This window comes from Saccostrea echinata, unplaced genomic scaffold, assembly GCF_033153115.1.
Source record: "Saccostrea echinata isolate AGI-Se365-2 ecotype Australia unplaced genomic scaffold, CSIRO_AGI_Sech_v1 ptg000014l, whole genome shotgun sequence".
NCBI classification, from domain to species: Eukaryota; Metazoa; Mollusca; class Bivalvia; order Ostreida; family Ostreidae; genus Saccostrea; species Saccostrea echinata.
In genome coordinates, this window is record NW_026889763.1 from 14039407 (window position 1) to 14057181 (window position 17775).

At 35.5% G+C, this 17775-nt stretch overlaps 1 protein-coding gene across 7 annotated transcripts in view; it reads right to left on the reverse strand.

Moving 5' to 3' along the window:
• Window positions 1-6588: 6588 nt before the first annotated feature.
• The window catches only part of LOC133186788 (protein argonaute-2-like), a 43765-nt gene continuing 32578 nt past the window's right edge, over window positions 6589-17775 (reverse strand). For 4 of the 7 annotated variants that reach the window (XM_061322101.1, XM_061322097.1, XM_061322095.1 and 1 more), the window contains 5 exons: window positions 17591-17681; window positions 14579-14773; window positions 13727-13963; window positions 12574-12773; window positions 6589-10806 (listed from right to left, as the gene is read on the reverse strand). In XM_061322101.1, coding sequence (XP_061178085.1) covers window positions 10698-10806; window positions 12574-12773; window positions 13727-13963; window positions 14579-14773; window positions 17591-17681 — 832 coding nt within the window. In that variant the 3' untranslated portion in view covers window positions 6589-10697. The remainder of the gene's footprint in view (window positions 10807-12573; window positions 12774-13726; window positions 13964-14578; window positions 14774-17590; window positions 17682-17775) is intronic. The other 3 variants (XM_061322099.1, XM_061322096.1, XM_061322102.1) reach the window with 1 other exon arrangement.

Below are 17775 nucleotides of genomic sequence, written 5' to 3' on the forward strand. Positions count from 1 at the left end.
GGGAATACACATTTGAAGTATGAAAGCCTAAGCACCAACTGTTCAAAAGTTATGACCAAGATTAAAGTTTTGCAAAAGTAGGTCAAACGTCAAGGTAAAAGGGTCAAAGTTGTTGGTATTCAGTGGAAGGTATTGTCACAATTACTCATGTGAAGTATGAAAGCCGTAGCGCCAATTGTTCAAAAGTTATGGCCAAGGTTAAAGTTTTTCAAAATTAGGTCAAAATCCTAGGTCAAGGTCAAAGAGTCAAAGTTGTTGGTATTAAAAGAAAGGTCTTGTCACAAGGATTGCACATGTGAAGAATGAATGCCCTAGCATCAATTGTTCACAAGTTATTGCCAAGGTTAAAGTTGGTTTATGTTTTGCAAAACTGGGTCAAACTCAAAGGTCAAATATGATGGTACCCAAAGCAAGGTCTTTTCACAATGAATACACATGTGAAATATGAAAGTCATAGCTCCAACCAATCAAAACTTATGGGCAATGTTAAGATTTTGCAGACAAACAGACAGACAGACAAACAGCTAGTCAGACAGACGGACGGACAGGGCAAAAACTATATATCCTCGAATCTTCGATTACGGGGGCATAAAAATCTTTTTAAAAATTTCTTCTCAAGGACACTGGGCCAGAAAAGGTGAAAATTGAGTGGAAACTTAGTGAGGAAGTGCAGATTCTTTATTGTTCATACTATCAAACCAAGACCCCTGGGGAAGGGAGGGCCACTATAAGAAATTAAAGTTATACATTTAAATGTACGAGAAAAAACTTTATTTTTTTCTTCTCAAAAAACCACTGGACTAGCAAAGATGAAACTTATGTGAAAGTTTCCAGACATAATGTATATTGTAAATTGTTATAGTCATAGACCCTGGGGATAAGTTGGGCCACAATAAAGGATCAAAGTTCAAACATTGATGGAATATATAGGAAAATCTTTTTAAAATCCTCTTTCCAAGAACTACTAGACTAGAAATAATAAAACATGTGAACACTTTCTAGACATAATGAAGATTGTAAATTGTTCAAATCAGGGACCCAGGGGTTAGGGTGTGGCCACTATAAGGGACAAATTTTAACATTGAAATTTACATGTATAGAAAAATATCTTATCAAGAACCAAAGGATCAGAAAAGAAGAAACTTATGTGAAGGCTTCCTGAGGTAGCGTAGAGTCTAAACTGTAACCTCATATGGCCCCTGGAGGTAGGGTGAGGTCACAAAAGGGGATACGGTTTCGTATGGAACTTAGATGTTTTAGTCTTCTGAAGAGTCACAAAAGATCGAATCATCAATTTGTAAACATTCCGATACTGTAGGGATTTTTTTTTATTATGGACCCTGGGAATGAGTTGGCCAAACTCTGGATCAAGTTTTACATAATGCTTGTTTAGAATAGAATTTTCTTCTCCATATAACTGCAAGGCCATGTATGTCATATTGATAATGAAGCATTCCCATTGTGTGTGGATTCAGAGACCCCTTTAAAATTAGGATGGGGCCATATTATGGAATCACAATTTTTCAAGACAATATAAAGATCTTTAAAAATCTTCTGAAGAACAGAAGCTAAAGTAACTCAGGTGAGCTTTGTGGCACATGGGCCTCCTGTTAAAATTGCAGTAACCTGTATCAACGCTAAGAGTGGCCGATATTATAGCCGTCTGTAGCATTACTCTTGTTAAACACGCCGTCGCGCTAACACACAACACGCCGTCACGCTAACACACAACACGCCATCGCGCTAACACATCATTGAACAACACGCCGTCGCGCTAACACACAACTCGCCGTGGCGCTATCACAAAGTTGTGTTAGAGAGTTGTGTGACAGCGTGTTGTGTAAAGTTGCGTTAGCGCGACGGTGTGTTTTGTAAAGTTGTGTTAGCACAACAGCGTGTTTTTTGAAAGCGTGTTAGCGCGACAGCGTGTTGTGTATAAGCGCGATGACGTGTTTTGTATAATTGTGTTAGTGTGATGGTGTGTTAAATTGTGTGTTAGCGCGATGGCGTGTTTTTTCTGAACTCGCTTTTGAGCTTTTGCAAATGGCCCATCCGGTCACCATAGAAATGCCATAGGATGTTTCAAACAACTTACTGTCTACTGGTAGTGGTGAAAGAACAGAAGATCTATGCGAGAGTGAAGTGTACGTCCCTCCGACTGGCAAAACTCCCCCCCCCCCTTCAAAATTCTACTCTTATAGTTTTGGTCTGATTTTCAATAAAACTCGAAAATTGTCGGGATTACGATATGACTATAAATAATTGTGCTTTTTGATTAGCCGACCTGGTTTTTTTTTTTAAATTCAAAAAAAATTTATATGATAAGAAAACTTCTTGCGGCGACTTTCGTTTCAATATTTTTGTATTTTGTTTCATTTATAGAGTATAAGCTTTGTCAATTAACGATATTGATTTTCATTCTATGTCGACTCGATATACATTCAAGTGAGGTCGAAATAATTGTTTGTTTGATTGTTTTGTTGTTTAACGTCCCTCTCGAGAATTTTTCACTCAGATGGAGACGCCACCACTTGCCGGTGGAGGGCTGCAAATTTATACCTGTACTCGACACGTAGGGTCATTGAGCAGTGAGGGACTTTTTCGTGCCAACACCTACTGCGACACGGTACCTCGGTTTTTATGGTCTCATCCGAAGGACCGGTCTCCACGCCCCGCAGTGGATTCGAACCCGCGACGTAAGGATTAGCTGCTTACTCCACGACTCTGGAGCAGACGCTCTAACCTAGAGCAAACACTCTAACCACTGCGCCACGCGGGCGACTGACTCGGAATAAAAGACATCACAGTGTGCTTACATCTGTTTCACACTTGGCTGTTTTACTGACTAGACACGTTAACGGTCGACTTTCTGATCATGAGATACTGTTCAGGACCTTGTAAAAAATGATTTGCCCAAAGATTCTTTATTTACTATCTTTTAAAAATAAATCGTATAAATTAAATCGAATACATAATCATAAGTTATCAAATGTGAAAAAGTCAAAGGCTCACTTCTGCTCAGCAGTTCAAATTGAAGTTATGAATTTGGCTCCTAATATGCCTGTTCATCTGAGGTCTATCGATGCCTGCTCATCTGAGGTCTATTGATGCATGCTCCTCTGAACTCTTTCGATGCATGCTCCTCTGAGATCTATCGATGCTTGCTCATCAGAACTCTATCGATGCTTGCTCATCTGAGGTCTATCGATGCCTGCTCATCTGAGGTCTATCGATGCCTGCTCATCTGAACTCTATCGATGCCTGCTCATCTGAGGTCTATCGATGCCTGCTTGTCTGAGCTCTATCGATCTCTGCTCATCTAAGCTCTATCTTGCTCAGAGATGCCGATCTCTAACATGAAGCCACTATCATAAATTCTGCATCATATTTTAGTTCTTACATTAGATTTGGTTTCTACAATGCAAGTTAAACTTAGCTACAGAACTGTGGTTCTCTTGGAAAAAAATTCTCATAATATCTTTGGTATGTCAGATTTTTTGCCCATTTATAGTCCGCCAAAAACATATTCAATCAAAAACTCACATTAAATTCCATATAAAAGCATAAAGTATGTACAGTACTGTCAAGTTTGTATTCCTATTTTTATGCCCCCGTAATCGAAGATTCGGGGGCATACAGTTTTTGCCCTGTCCGTCCGTCTGTCTAGCTGTCTGTTTGTCCGCAAAAACTTTAACCTTGCCCATAACTTTTGATTGGTGGGAACTATGGCTTTCATATTTCACATGTGTATTCCTTGTGACAAGACCTTTCTTTGGGTACCATCAAATTTGACCTTGGAGTTTGACCCTCATTTGCTAAATTTTATCAGACTTTAACATTGGCCATAACTTTTGAATAGTTGGTGCTAGGGCTTTCAAACTTTACATGTGTATACCTTGTGACAAGACCTTTCTTCGGATACCAACACCTTGACCATTAAACTTGCCTTTGGAGTTTGACCTATTTTTGAAAAAAAAAGTTAACCTTGGCCATAACTTTTGAACAGTTGGTGCTAGGGCTTTCATTTTTCACATGCGTATTCCTTGTGACAAGACCTTGTTATGGATACCAATAATTTGGACCTTTGACTTTGGAGGTTGGCCTTCTTTTGAAAAACTGTAACCTTAGCCATAGCTTATGAACAGTTGGTGCTTGGGCTTTCATTCTTCACCTGTGTATTCCTTGTGACAAGACCTTCCTTTGGTTATCAACAATTTTGACCCTTTGACCTTGACCTTTGAGTTTGACATACTTTTGAAAAACTTTAACCTTGTTCAGGGCTTTCATACTTCATATGTGTATTCCTTGTGACAAGACCTTCCTTTGGATACCAACAATTTTGGCCCACTGACCTTGACCTTGGAGTTAGAATTACTACAAAAAACTAAGCTTGGCCATAACACTTGAACATTTGGTTCTAAGGCTTTCATATTTCACGTACATATGTATCACTTGTGGCAAGACCTTCCCTTGGGCACCATTTGACCTTGACCTTGATGTTTTACTTACTTTTGAAAAAGTTAAAACCTTTGCCATAACTTTTTAACGGTTGGTGTTAAGGCTTTCATATTTCACAGGTATATTCTTCGAGGCAAGACCTTTCTTTGGGTACCAACTTTTGACCTGGAGTTTGACTTGCATTTGAGAACTTTAACCTTCGCCATAAGCTGCCATACGAGGGCATCAGTGTTTCACAAACATATCTTATTCCATACAGGCTGCACACAGAGTTACTAATATTTTGTGCAGTGAAATGTTTTATGCTGGTCCTGAAATGTTTTATTAAATAAACTATTATGAACCTCCACTTTTAATTTTTTTGCTGAATATATATATATGATAATTTTGGTCATTCTTCTTAAATTCAGTAAATTTTATTGTTTGTCAATCTTTTAATGCCAGAAAAATGACATTTTGTGAGTGCAGAAAGGTCAAATAGTTGATTATGCGAATTAATTTGAAACTTTTTCTTTGTCCCAATTTTTAATGTGTCTTTTCAAGATAGAATAAGACTATATTTGGTCCCATGATTTATTTGGATAAAAAATATTGGAGGAAACACTTCGAAGAAGCAATTTATGTTGAAGATGCAATTTCAGTGCAAAAAGGTCATATTAAATGCACCGTTGCACCAAAAGAAGCGTACTGACCCCCACTTTTTGTTTTGATTTTTAATCAAGCTGTTTGTGTAGATAATAAAAATATACTTGACAAAAAATTCTTAAGACTTTTGATAGCAGGATCCAACCTTCTTCAGATAACCTTAACTGTCTTCGTGGAACCACAGCATTTCAACTTTTTTTTTTTTTTTTAAATTCTGTGTAAGGCTAGGTCTAGCACATCTTTACGTACCTTTGTATAGCATTTCAGCATGTGTAACCTCTGCGAAGAAATGAACGGAAACTGCAAATAATTGGAATTTTTCAAAGTCCAAGGGGCATAACTGTCAAAAATCGTACCCAAAAAAGAACTTGACCTATATATTTTATGATAAATCTATATACCAAATTTCATTTCAGTATGTGCAACCTCTGCAAAGAAAATGAACGGAAAACTGTTGGTGGACTAACAGACAGCAGCAAAGCAATATGCCCTCCCTTCTTAGAGCATAAATATCAGGAAAATATTTCCTTTTCCTATTTCACCGGAACCCGATACCTGTACATAAAAAGAATGCTAGAATTTCATGTGACGGATCAATGAAAATTTCACTTTTCAAGTGCGCCCAGATTCCTGCCGAACGCCAATCAAAGGCGCCCTCGTTCTTTATAACAATTGCTGAACAATAGACAAACATGCCCTGATTATTCATATTTCTATGTAAAGTCGAGATAAAATATTGTAGCCCCTCCCACTCGTCATGATTTGTAATAACTTGAATCACGATATTTACACTACCTGAAGATGCTTCCAAATGAATATGACTAATCATGGCTTTCATTAAAAGATTTTTCCTATATATTCTTATGTTTAATTTTGATTGCCCATTGTGGCCCCATCCTACGCCCGGGGTTTTAATTTCAACAAAATATAATTTACACTACCTGCAGATGCTTTCATATAAATATGACTAATCTTGGCATTGCTGTTCCCCAGAAAAAGAAATTTCCTATGTAAAACTTTGATCACTCAACATGACCCACCCTTCCCCTAAAATCATGGGGGGGGGGGGGGGTTCATGATTTGAACAAACTTGAATCTACACTGCCTGATAATACTTCCATATAAATATAACTAATCATGACTTAGCCTTTTTTAGGAGAAGAATTTTAAAAATTTCTGCCTATGTATTCCTATGTAAAACTTTGATGGTCCATAGTGCCCCCACCCTACCCTGGGGTCATGAATTGAACAAACTTGAATCTACCTGAGGATGCTCCCATCTTCTTGAGAAGAATTTCTCAGATTTTTTCCTATGCATTCCTTTGTTAAACTTCGATTACCCATAGTGGCCCCATCCTCCAAGAAATTTATTAACAATACCATAACCCCATGGGTTCCTGTATACATCACTTTCAGAAAGAAAGGTTAACTGATGCCAGTATAATAGCAGAATAATTCAAACAAAAAACAACTGTAACACAGGGGTAAAATCAAGATATACAATGATTTATTCATTTTTAAAATACTATAGAATTTTAAAAGCAAACATCAGTGGCAAAGTTAATCAAGTATAGATTTCTACCATAATCTGCACTGTGCCTATTGCTCATCTGAAATATTGCTAACTTAATTCATCCATAGCACATAACACATAAAACACTGGTTAAAAGTCATTGTGAACCTTTTGTTCTTAATCACTACTTTATTTTGATCAAATTCTTTGTAACCGATGGACTTCTACCACTCTGTTCAATTCTCCCCGTTTTCATCTTTAATCAAAGGTTCGTTGTTAAATTGTGGGTTTGTATATAAACTTAAAAATAGAAAAAAATGAAATTAAAAAAGGAACCTTTGGACTTTTAATTCCCAATTCAATCTTTGATCAGTAAAATATACCCTGTTAAACTCTACATTGTCATATTCTTAAAAATGGAAATTTAAGATAAGAAAATGATAGAAGCCCTTTAAAAGAACAGGAATGGTGTGCTTTGTTCTCAAAAGATCAAATTACCCATTTTGACAAAAAGATTTTTTTATAGTGTATATAAATTTATCACCCTGCTCAAAAAACTCAGATCACATGACCGTTTGACCATCACAACTGTTAACACATTGAAACATAAACATGGATTATTAATTCTTCCCAGATCCACTGATATTGCTAAGTTCATACACTAAATGCCCGTCTGTCTGGTAAGATATCAGGGACTGTTACAATACTGTTTGTACCGAGATCTTGCATAGGAGAGGCAATTCACTTTTGGTTTGGCTTTTGGTAGAAGACTTAAATACAACTGTCAGAGATTTCTTTACTTGATAGTTAAAAAAAATTATTTCATATTTCGGCAGATCTGGGCTTCCTAAAGATCTAAAAGAATTGACATTACATTGTATTTTCTGTTTGATATAAAGTTTTCTCTTTTTTAATTCAATTAGAAGTCCATCCCAGAAGAAAACTGACCTACTTCTTTGGAATACAGAAATAACTGGAGAATAACCAACACTTTACAAAATCAATAAATAAATGACCAAAAATAATAATTATATAATAATAAAAAAAATGTGCATGGCAAAAGGCAATGCATATATGATATATTGTTTTTATCAGACCTTAAGATTGCAGATACCTCACCTTTTACCCCAAAAATGTCTTCTTATCTGGTTTTAAACATTTTTACAATAACTCTGATATACAAGATAAATTACAACATCAGAAAAAAAGAACAGAATTAAAGTTCGATTTGTGACACAGGGTACAATCTTGTAGTTCATTAGTTTGTGATTTCTGACCACGAGAGACCAGAGAGTTTTGTTCAGGATAGATGTGTTAAATCGATGATTAAAGCACAACTTTATATGACCTTTTCTCCTAGCACCATGGGGCATCATAATAAAATCAAAAACATTCACAATATATAATATATATAATATAACCACAGCCCTCGATGATTGCATAATAACAAAATTTAGACCAGAAGGACATTATAAAATACATTTCTGAAAAAAAAAAAAGATAAAAGAGAATCAACAGTTGTGTGCCCTTACATGATCTTATATCTCTTACATGTCTATATCCAAGCTGGTTGAATAATTAAATGCTGTCATTTCAGCTCTAGTCAATGGACCAGTGTCAACACAATCTGGGGAGTTAAGGACTTATTCAAAAACTATCACATTCTTACACAGTGATGTACTTTCACTGAGCTAAATAAAGCTGGGGGGGGGGGGGGGGGTTGCTTAGTACATATTGGAGCACAATAAGATCAAACACAACTAATTTGATGCAAGTTAATAACTATCAAAACAACACAAAAATTAACATGTGGATCTGTACATATAATGAACAATGAAAACATGATCTGTGGGCAGTGCTGCACACAAAACATAGAATTATAAATATATTCACCAACTCTATCCCTGTTGTAGTGAGCCACTCTCGATTTTGATTGGTCAACTGCACACCAAGGTTATGTCAAGGTGGCACTGGCTGCCCAGTGCTCCATATATCAAGGTAACGGTGTACACACACACACACGAGATCTGAGCATGCTCACCACTACATTCCTTATAAAGCGAGAGAGGACAGACCTGAATTTCCTCTGTTTAAGGTTATTGCAGAAACAAAAATAAATAAATGTGCTTTCGTCCTCTCTCTTCAACAACCATGATTAATGAGGGCAATAAGAGGTCATACATAAATATGCTGCAGATAAATATCACTAGGATACGATGCCAACTTTGGTACATCACGAGTTAAAAAAAGACAAATCTCCCCGGACTATTAATAGCGTAATCTCTCAACAAATATATCTTACTTGGACTAGTGAAGCATTCATATAAATACAAGTCAATCTCTGCCTCTTTTCTACAAAAATACTATTGACCTTACCTCCTCTTCTGAAACTCGAGATTGTTAGGGTCAGTGGATATTATAATAACTAGTGGTATTTCAGATTATGGTTACTGGCATGGCACGATATTGGACAATGATAAGTGATAAAAATTTTGAGATCCACTCCACACAATGTAGAACATCTTGGCATCAGAACGTACATTTACTGCACAAATTAAAATATTTACTAGCATACTGTACTTCCTGAAGTGGTTTATTACCTAATTAGATTGGACAACATTAATTTCTTCAAAATTAAAAAATAATACATATAAAAGGCTTAAATGTGTTCTGCTAAAATAGTAATCATGGAATTTTATTGCATGGGTCCCTACTTGCGCATATCTGTAAACATCCCCAATGCATTAAAAGGGGTCAAACATTTGGCTCAGTTATCTTCCAGTGGGAGTTGCATAGAATACAATTCAGGTCTTACTCTTCAAAATGTTTTAAAATCAGTTTTACAATAAAAATCTTCCTAAGTATACAGAGTATGTTGAGCACTTCATATTTACAACAATTCGCCACAGTTCAGTGACTTTTGATAATTATTGTGCTTGGGAGCCCTGATTATTGCACACAGTTTGTGGGGGAGAAGGATCAGCAGAGATATATTGGAGATTGTCAAAAACAGGAGAGAGGGCACTTCAGAATACTTATAAATAGCACCTACCACGCCTGCTGTTAACTGTGGGACTGAAAGGGATGAAACACAACACCGAGAAACCAGCCAACCGTGATGATCACTGGGGCATATCACAGGCAAGGCGGGTCGTCATCGATAAGTAGAATGCTGCTGCGTCCCCGTCTGGAAGGCTCAATGATATGGATACAACATCACCATGACGACATGATATGCTCATTACACAACATGACTAGACTAATTATGCAGGGTCATAAGGTCACAGGGGGTTTTATTTGACTGGAATCTCCCCCAGTCGTAAAAAACAGACTCATAATAAAACAACGTTACAGAGAAATAAATAGGTCACCTATACGCAACGGGACTACGAAAAAAGAAATAGAGTAATAGCAAATAAAAAAAGGACTGGGTTAACTCCCTTGGTAGGTGGTAAGTTTTGTTTACTATATTGGTGGACCTCTCCTTTGGTGGGACTATAAAATAAACTATGGCAAGTTAAAACATAAATAAACACTGAGCTATTACAACAAATGATATGCTAAGCTAATGTGGAGGGGGAGTATTGTGCCAAAATGGGATTACACCCAAAATACATGGAATGACTAAAATGTAGATATGCTTTGTATGAAATGGCATCTTTCGTCAACACAGTTTGTCTGACTGAGAGTTCCTCAATTATGGCAGAAATAACTATTTTGAGCCTTTAAGCACCACATGCATCTTTGCTGGCAACAAAAAGCTGCAATATCATGTCAAAGATGCATCATTTTTAAAAAAAATCATAGAAACAGTGGAATGTATGCTCTACCAAGTCAGAATGGTTTCTTGTAAAAACAAAAAATAAAAGCACAATTCTATAAAATAAATACAGTTAATACCCCATAGTCATCCTAACAAAAATCCAGTCCAATCACTACCTGCCCTAAATATTAAACTTCCTCCAAAAAATCTGGGAAGTCTTCCTCCCTTAGGGAAGGTTACACAAATTGTCTCCCTCTTCCTGGACACAAGTCAATGTTCAGGTCAAGGTCATGGTATTGGGTTGATTCATCTCCCAGATTAGGCGAAGTACATAACCTTTGTTGTGTCTGGGTGAACGGTGACGGCCCGGGCCATGGCTGTGGGCGTTCTATCCTCACTGTTGTCAGAGTGTCGACTTCCTTCTCCGCTGTAAAAACAAATCCACAGTTTTAATACATGTAGTCCCTGAAGTTGACCACTTGGCACTTGATGAAAAATTTTAAAAACTTTTTTCCCCTTTAATGCAACAATTTGACACACCGGCTGTATCCTTACAGTGTTAACCTGCTGTACCCTTACAATGTTAACCTGTCTGAACTTTAGTGCAATAAAAAAATGGGCTATCAACCCTCGAAATATTTCATTCATGCTATGTATTGCACATTAATGGATTCATGATAAATTTTTCAATTCAGATTGGAAATTTTTGTAAAGAAATAATCAAGGTAAAAGCAGGTGTAAATGAAAATTGAGATGCTTTCAACATGTGATCAGCTTTATCAATGCATTGTGGGTAATGACATTATTGATGGTCAATTCAGTGGTTTAATTCCTTAGAAATTCATAAATTGAATGTCAATCCTGCCATTCATTTTCAGACTGTTGTCAGTGATATAACATGATTTCTGATCATGCTTGTTTGCTTGAACTGTCAAATACACATGTATTAAAATAATCATTTTCTAGATCTTAACATGCATTAAAATGTGCAAAATTGGAGGTATTTTGATAATTTATAAAAAAAAAAAAAAAACGGGTAAAGAGATGGTAACTGGCCAGTATACTGAACTTCATGTTGACATTTCATCAAGACTTATCATGCTTATTCTATGGTAGTCTACGAAATTCATTCATTATAGTTTTTAAAACTTTTATCAAATATGCAGATTATGACATGAATTCATGCAACACTTCACTGAATGAAAAAAATATTGCATATTAACTGAGGTTTCATTCAAGAACACATCATATGTAACAGTTTGCCATTCTGAAATTCAACTGGACTTTCCATGATTATGTTGATTTATTTACACAGGTAAGTCATGTGATTTCTAAGTTCAATATGATGCAATCTTCTATTATTAACCTGCAGGTGGCCACCTGTCCTGTAGAAGTTGTAAACGGGTAATTTCAAGCCAAATCAACAACAGAAAACACAAGTGTCAAAACTCATCATTAAAGGTTGGGGGATAGTCCTTAAATCATTGCACTAAGAGGAAAAAGATAGAAATGTCCAAGGGGAACAGCTTAACTACGATTCAGTTTTAAGGACAACACAACATACCTTACCTACTGATAATTTTTCAAGACATTCTTAATTTAAAATCATAGTACCATCAGATGTTCGTAGACAAAAAATCAGCATGCATTATCAGGTGTTTTGAATAGCGGTAGGTATGAATTGATGAAAATTCTTGTATAATAAAAAAAAATATACAAAAAATACTAAACATATATTCTAGATGTTTTATTTTCATCCAATTTCCTTTAAAAGAAGTGTCCAGCACCATATAAAGACATTAAAAGAGTAGCACACAGATCCTTCATGTATTGGAACTCTTCAATTCCAGGAAAAAAGACAATAAAGTTCAAACTACCTTGCGTATGTCCTTAATGAATATTCATAACTTTATTCTAGAAGCTTATCTGAAACCTTTTAAGAACTCTGCAATAATTTAAATCTATATGACTCCTAATTCATTGTATTTGGATTTGCAGTAGCTGATTGCAATGAATTTTCTATCCAACTTTAAACTAACAGACACCAAGAGGACTTGAGACATGAATCTTAACTGTAAACATGGTAAAGTTTCGCGCAAGTATTTCCACAGTTACAGTGAATTAATCATCTATTATACTGAACAACACCAAAAAATGCTAATAAAAAATACACTAAGTATCTGATCTTTTTTACCTGTCATGTTCTTTTTCCACCAAGTGATAACGTGCACGAAATGCGACAAGATGTGCATAATAAGCTGGGGCTGGTATGGAGACACTGCGGGTACAGCGCACGTACGTGTGACACAGCTGGTAAGTCAGGGTCTGAAGCTCATCAGCATTAAATCTGTTGTCGTCCCACAATACATGGTAATGGGAAGGGCGACTTGTACCCTGTAATACACCAAAGTCTTTTTTCATAGAACTACATTTTAATGAACAATTGAGACATTAGCTCAGCAATCACCACAGAGCAGTTACTGCAAAACAATATTTAAACTTGATAGTGGCTACCACTTCCCCTCTTTAGAAAGATTATTTAATTTAAAACATCATAAATTTAGATTCTTTTACCTGTATGAGTTTGTTACCGGTTTTTCTCCAACTCGAGTTCTTTAGTCTTTTTAATTGTCAATAGACAAGAGGCATGCTGAACGTCTAGTGACAACTAAGTTAAGGAACAAGAGTTGGTTAAAAACTAGTAACTAATTATATAACGAGCACACTCTATGGAACTTTTGTCTCCCTTTACTCTACTTAAATTCTTTAAACAATCTGTACATTATTTCTGCATGAAACATTCAAAAACCAGTGATACAAATCACTGCATGGGAGTTTTGAAACATATAGCGGTAATGGAAGAAAGCATATTAGTATTCTGAGCTTGCTGGATGAAAAAAGATAGTCTTTTCATGTACTAAGTAGTAAACACACTGTGAAATATGGGTGATATTACCCCGTATCCAAAGACTGCTCAGAAAACCCATTTATTATCATACAGGTGTGCAAAAATCAAACCAAAAATAATGTGTTTAAAAAGTTTAAAGTTAATTCACTTGATTTTATTAAAATATACATGAATTTATGAAAAATACATTTAATACAATTTATGTACTAAAAAAATTTTTTCACTTAGTAAGTTTTAAAATGACCTAAAATTGGCTCTAGTAGATTAAAAAGAAAAAAGTCATATACATGCATTAAATATACAAGTACATTTATGTACTTAAATGACTTTAGTGAACTCACTAATTAAATATTTAAATATACAATAAATAAAATAGTATCTATAGTAAATTCCATATCATGTTATATCAACCCCACTGCCTTATGACTGAGGGTTATACCTGTATTCCAGCATGACTACATAGGTAGAAGTCAAATTCTGTTGGATGAGTGATTCCCACATCTACCGTAGTACCTGCTGGGATATTGCCACTACGACCAATCTGGTCCTTGCGATCTGCACAGAACAACCGTGTGTGATGGCGCTTCTGTACGACGATGAATGTGATTCCTGGCTGATATCCTAACTCCAGCTTCATACAAGCTTCTCGTAGAGCTCGAAGCTCATGCTGCAAGACCTGTAAGACACACAAAACTGAGAGGATGGTGGAGATTTTATTTTTCATTACTTTTTTTTATTACTGATCTCCAACAAGATGGATTTATTTAATAGATCATCCTTTTTTCCTTCAATCCACATGTATGTCTTCTTTATATAAGAAAGCAAATATGTTATTTTACGGATAGCGAGTTAATGCTCTGAAGAACATTAATGCTTACTTCTGCTCTAAGTACATACTCATGTAACTAGTAATCTAATACCTGTATACAGACAGTATATAATGTAAAATCTTTACATACTGATGCTAGTGTATACATTACTTGTGACCTTTAATCGGTTTTCTTTACCTGTGACCTCAAATTTGTTTTATTTACCTGTGACCTTTAGTCTGTTTTATTTACCCATGACCTTTAATCTGTTTTGACTTATTTACCCATGACCTTTAATCGGTTTTGACTTATTTACCTGCAACCTTTAATCTGTTTTCTTTACTTGTGACCTTTAATCTGTTTTCTTTACCTGTGACCTTTAATCAGTTTTTACTTATTTCCTGTGACCTTTAATCTGTTTTCTTTACCTGTGACCTTTAATCTGTCTTCTTTACCTTTAACCTTAAATCTGTTTTCTTTACCTGCTGGAATTGTCCCTCACTGACTCCGTCTCTGTAGAAGATGATACGTGTGGGTTTGAAGCGGGTGGCCTTGTAGAAGTGGATCAGGAGTTCTCTCACCATGGAAGACAACTCTTGTATGATCTCTTGTCGGTGCTGCTGAACTCGGACTGTGGAGGAGTATCTACTGGGATGGGCATCCATGCTGCCGACCACCTAGACAAACACATCATCACAATCAGGTTAAAACAGGAGGACCACAGGAAGAGAGGAGATTACTCTTATCTAGATTTAAAATTCTATCAATTATCAAATGATTTACACATTGACTGCATTAAAAAATCATTTCAAGGTAGATTTCTGTCAAATTACTTTATCATAACTGAGATTTCCTGTTTATACTAAATAACTATAGCCTTTTTTAATGATTCTACTAAAATCACACATCAAAAACTGGGGATGATAAGTTTGTAAAGCTAGCAAGAAAACCATTTTGTTTTTATTGGCCAAGCACTTTAACATAAAGGCACATTTATATATCTACAATGGACATGCACTGATATATAAAGCATAATATATTGTATCAGGTGCAGAATGTGAAATAATTCTAAAACAGGTTTCACAGATAAACTAATCAAACAAGTTCTGGATCAAAAGCAAATATTTGTTCATCTATATTCCATAAAAATGTGTAACCACAACACAGGCAAAAAAGCTTAAAGAAATAACTTATTGGAGAAAGTCTGATAGGTGGACAACACTTAAATAAGAAAGACTTTCTGCTAAAGATATAAAGCTTCATTCATACGGGCCCATTTACAGACATTGAGCAAATTTTTACATATATTTGCAGATTTAGCACCCAGGTGAACTATGGCACATGTAAACAGGTGATAAACATGATTTGCACATGGGTATTTTAACTCCTAGTGCAAAATTATCATCTAATAAGACTGAGTGGAAAATAACTTTTACTGTGTAAATATAGAATAAATTTACCCCCACTGTTTTTTCAGCCATGTGAACATGAAGCAAAATTTACACAAACATATGAAAACATTGGAATTGCCTATAAAACCTTAAAAATTGCACCACGTCCTAAATTAGAGACAGTACTGATCTTCTGCAGTGTTAAGTCCTAAGGCCAGCTTTTTTTTTATTTTTAAGTTTACAAACCCGTCGCTCATTTTTTTTTTTTTTTTTTTGGAATTTTTAGAAAAAATAATAAAATTGAGAAAAAATGGCTTTTTTATCTTTCTGATTTCATATCTGTATCGGGATAGAGATTTCGAATTTACGAACTCATACTTCCAGTTTATGATAAACACTGGAGCGTAAAATGAGGGTAGATCTGAATGGATTGATCAATTGTAATTTTTTTTTTTTTCAATGGGAGTGCTATTCAAAAAGATTTCACTCATTCAGAGGACTGACAATATGCTGGCGACTGAGTTGAACAATGGCGTGTTGGTGAGATAATTATATATCCATAATCAAAAGTATCTGCCACTATATTCTGTATTCTATATTCTATTCCCAATACTCCCTATCTATTATATGCTAAGAATATTTAATTTAGTTTTCAAGTAATATTTTTAAATCAAAAGCCTGAAAGGCTTCAATGGTGTCGAACAAGAAAAACAATATCAAAAGATCTGAAGATCGCAATAAGTCAAGTGAGTGACTCAGGTGACATCATAATAATAAAAAAAATAGTTTTAAACAAAATGGCACATTACAGTCTGGGGCCTTATGTCATGGTCCGAATGGAGCAGAGTTCAAATTGACCAGACAGTCGAACATGTTCATGCTAAATATCAAAATAATTTCTTTTCAGTCAATATTGAAGAACTATGAAGGATTTCATGAATTCATATATTAATCTTTCTAATTGCCAATGTCAAAGCGTTGTTTTAGTGATTGCATCTAAACTACAACCATGACTCTGCTCTGTTACAAGTACGATTGAGTTACGGTAGGGCATGGTATATTGGAGGAAATGGAGAAATACAGTAATACTGGTCAACATCATTGGTTTTTAGGATAAAGTTGGTTAGAAGATTGTAAAAGTAAAGCTAAGATTTAGAAATTCTATCTTTTCCGTCTTGTAGTATTTGTGTTTATGTAATTTTGTAATTATTTTACCACCTGTTGGGTTGTTTGTGTTACATGGTTATCATTCCAAAAATGTTATTCATTTTCATTCGACGCACCCTTTCTGTAGAAATTCATCCGCAATAACCATCATGTTTTTCTTGTGTGAAAATAAAACATAATATCCTTGTTTTGTAAAAGAACTAATTATAGATACAATTGATGCAATTTTATTTTCAAGCCATTATTCATTGTGAGCGTTTTCAAAGAAATTGGTTTATAGCTATTGCTTTTTTCTATTGCGGATGCATCCACTGACACATTCGGTCGCGTACATCCGGTGGCGATTTCACCTGGCTGATCGCTAGATGAAGTTCGAGCTCCAAGAGCTCGACGCCATAAAAATCACATACCTGTATTCACTCAACATACATTTTCAAAAATATATTTTGAGGGAGAGAAGGAAATTTACATTGTTTGAAAATCATGTATTTTGACCAACATTTCAAAATTTACATCACTGATCCCAACTTGCAGACAAAGATGAAATTAACAATTTAAGGTTCAACTATATATTGTGTCCTATTTACAGATGTGCCTACAATGATATCAATATGTACTTTCTATGTACTACCTATCTGATGATGAAGATGGAAATTTACATATATATTTTCCTATGTATAAGTATCCAAAAAGATTCTCTCACTATTGTATTCAGACATGACATGACTCAAACAGCCCCAACATCTTTAGTGTGTATATCACTACAACTTGTTAACTGATGTGCTTACAATATTATTCCAATGTTACAATAAGCCATCTCTTCTATAGTTTGATATATCTGGTGCTGTGTGTACATTTCTGATCCACTACCTGTACTAAGCAGTAATGGACAGCTATAAACTTTGTGTAATGTGCAGTAAAGTGAAATCAACTTACTGCAGCTATGGAGGGTTTACTGGCATCTCCTGCTGGAGGGTGGGTCACGTCGGCCCCGAGGAAAATGACAGGTTCTCTAAAGATGGCCGGACTGTAAAGAATAAGGGAGTGTGATAGAACGTGCAGACTACACTGCGACAGTAGGCATGCCCAAGCCAGAAATGAGCAGCATGCAACTGCTCCAT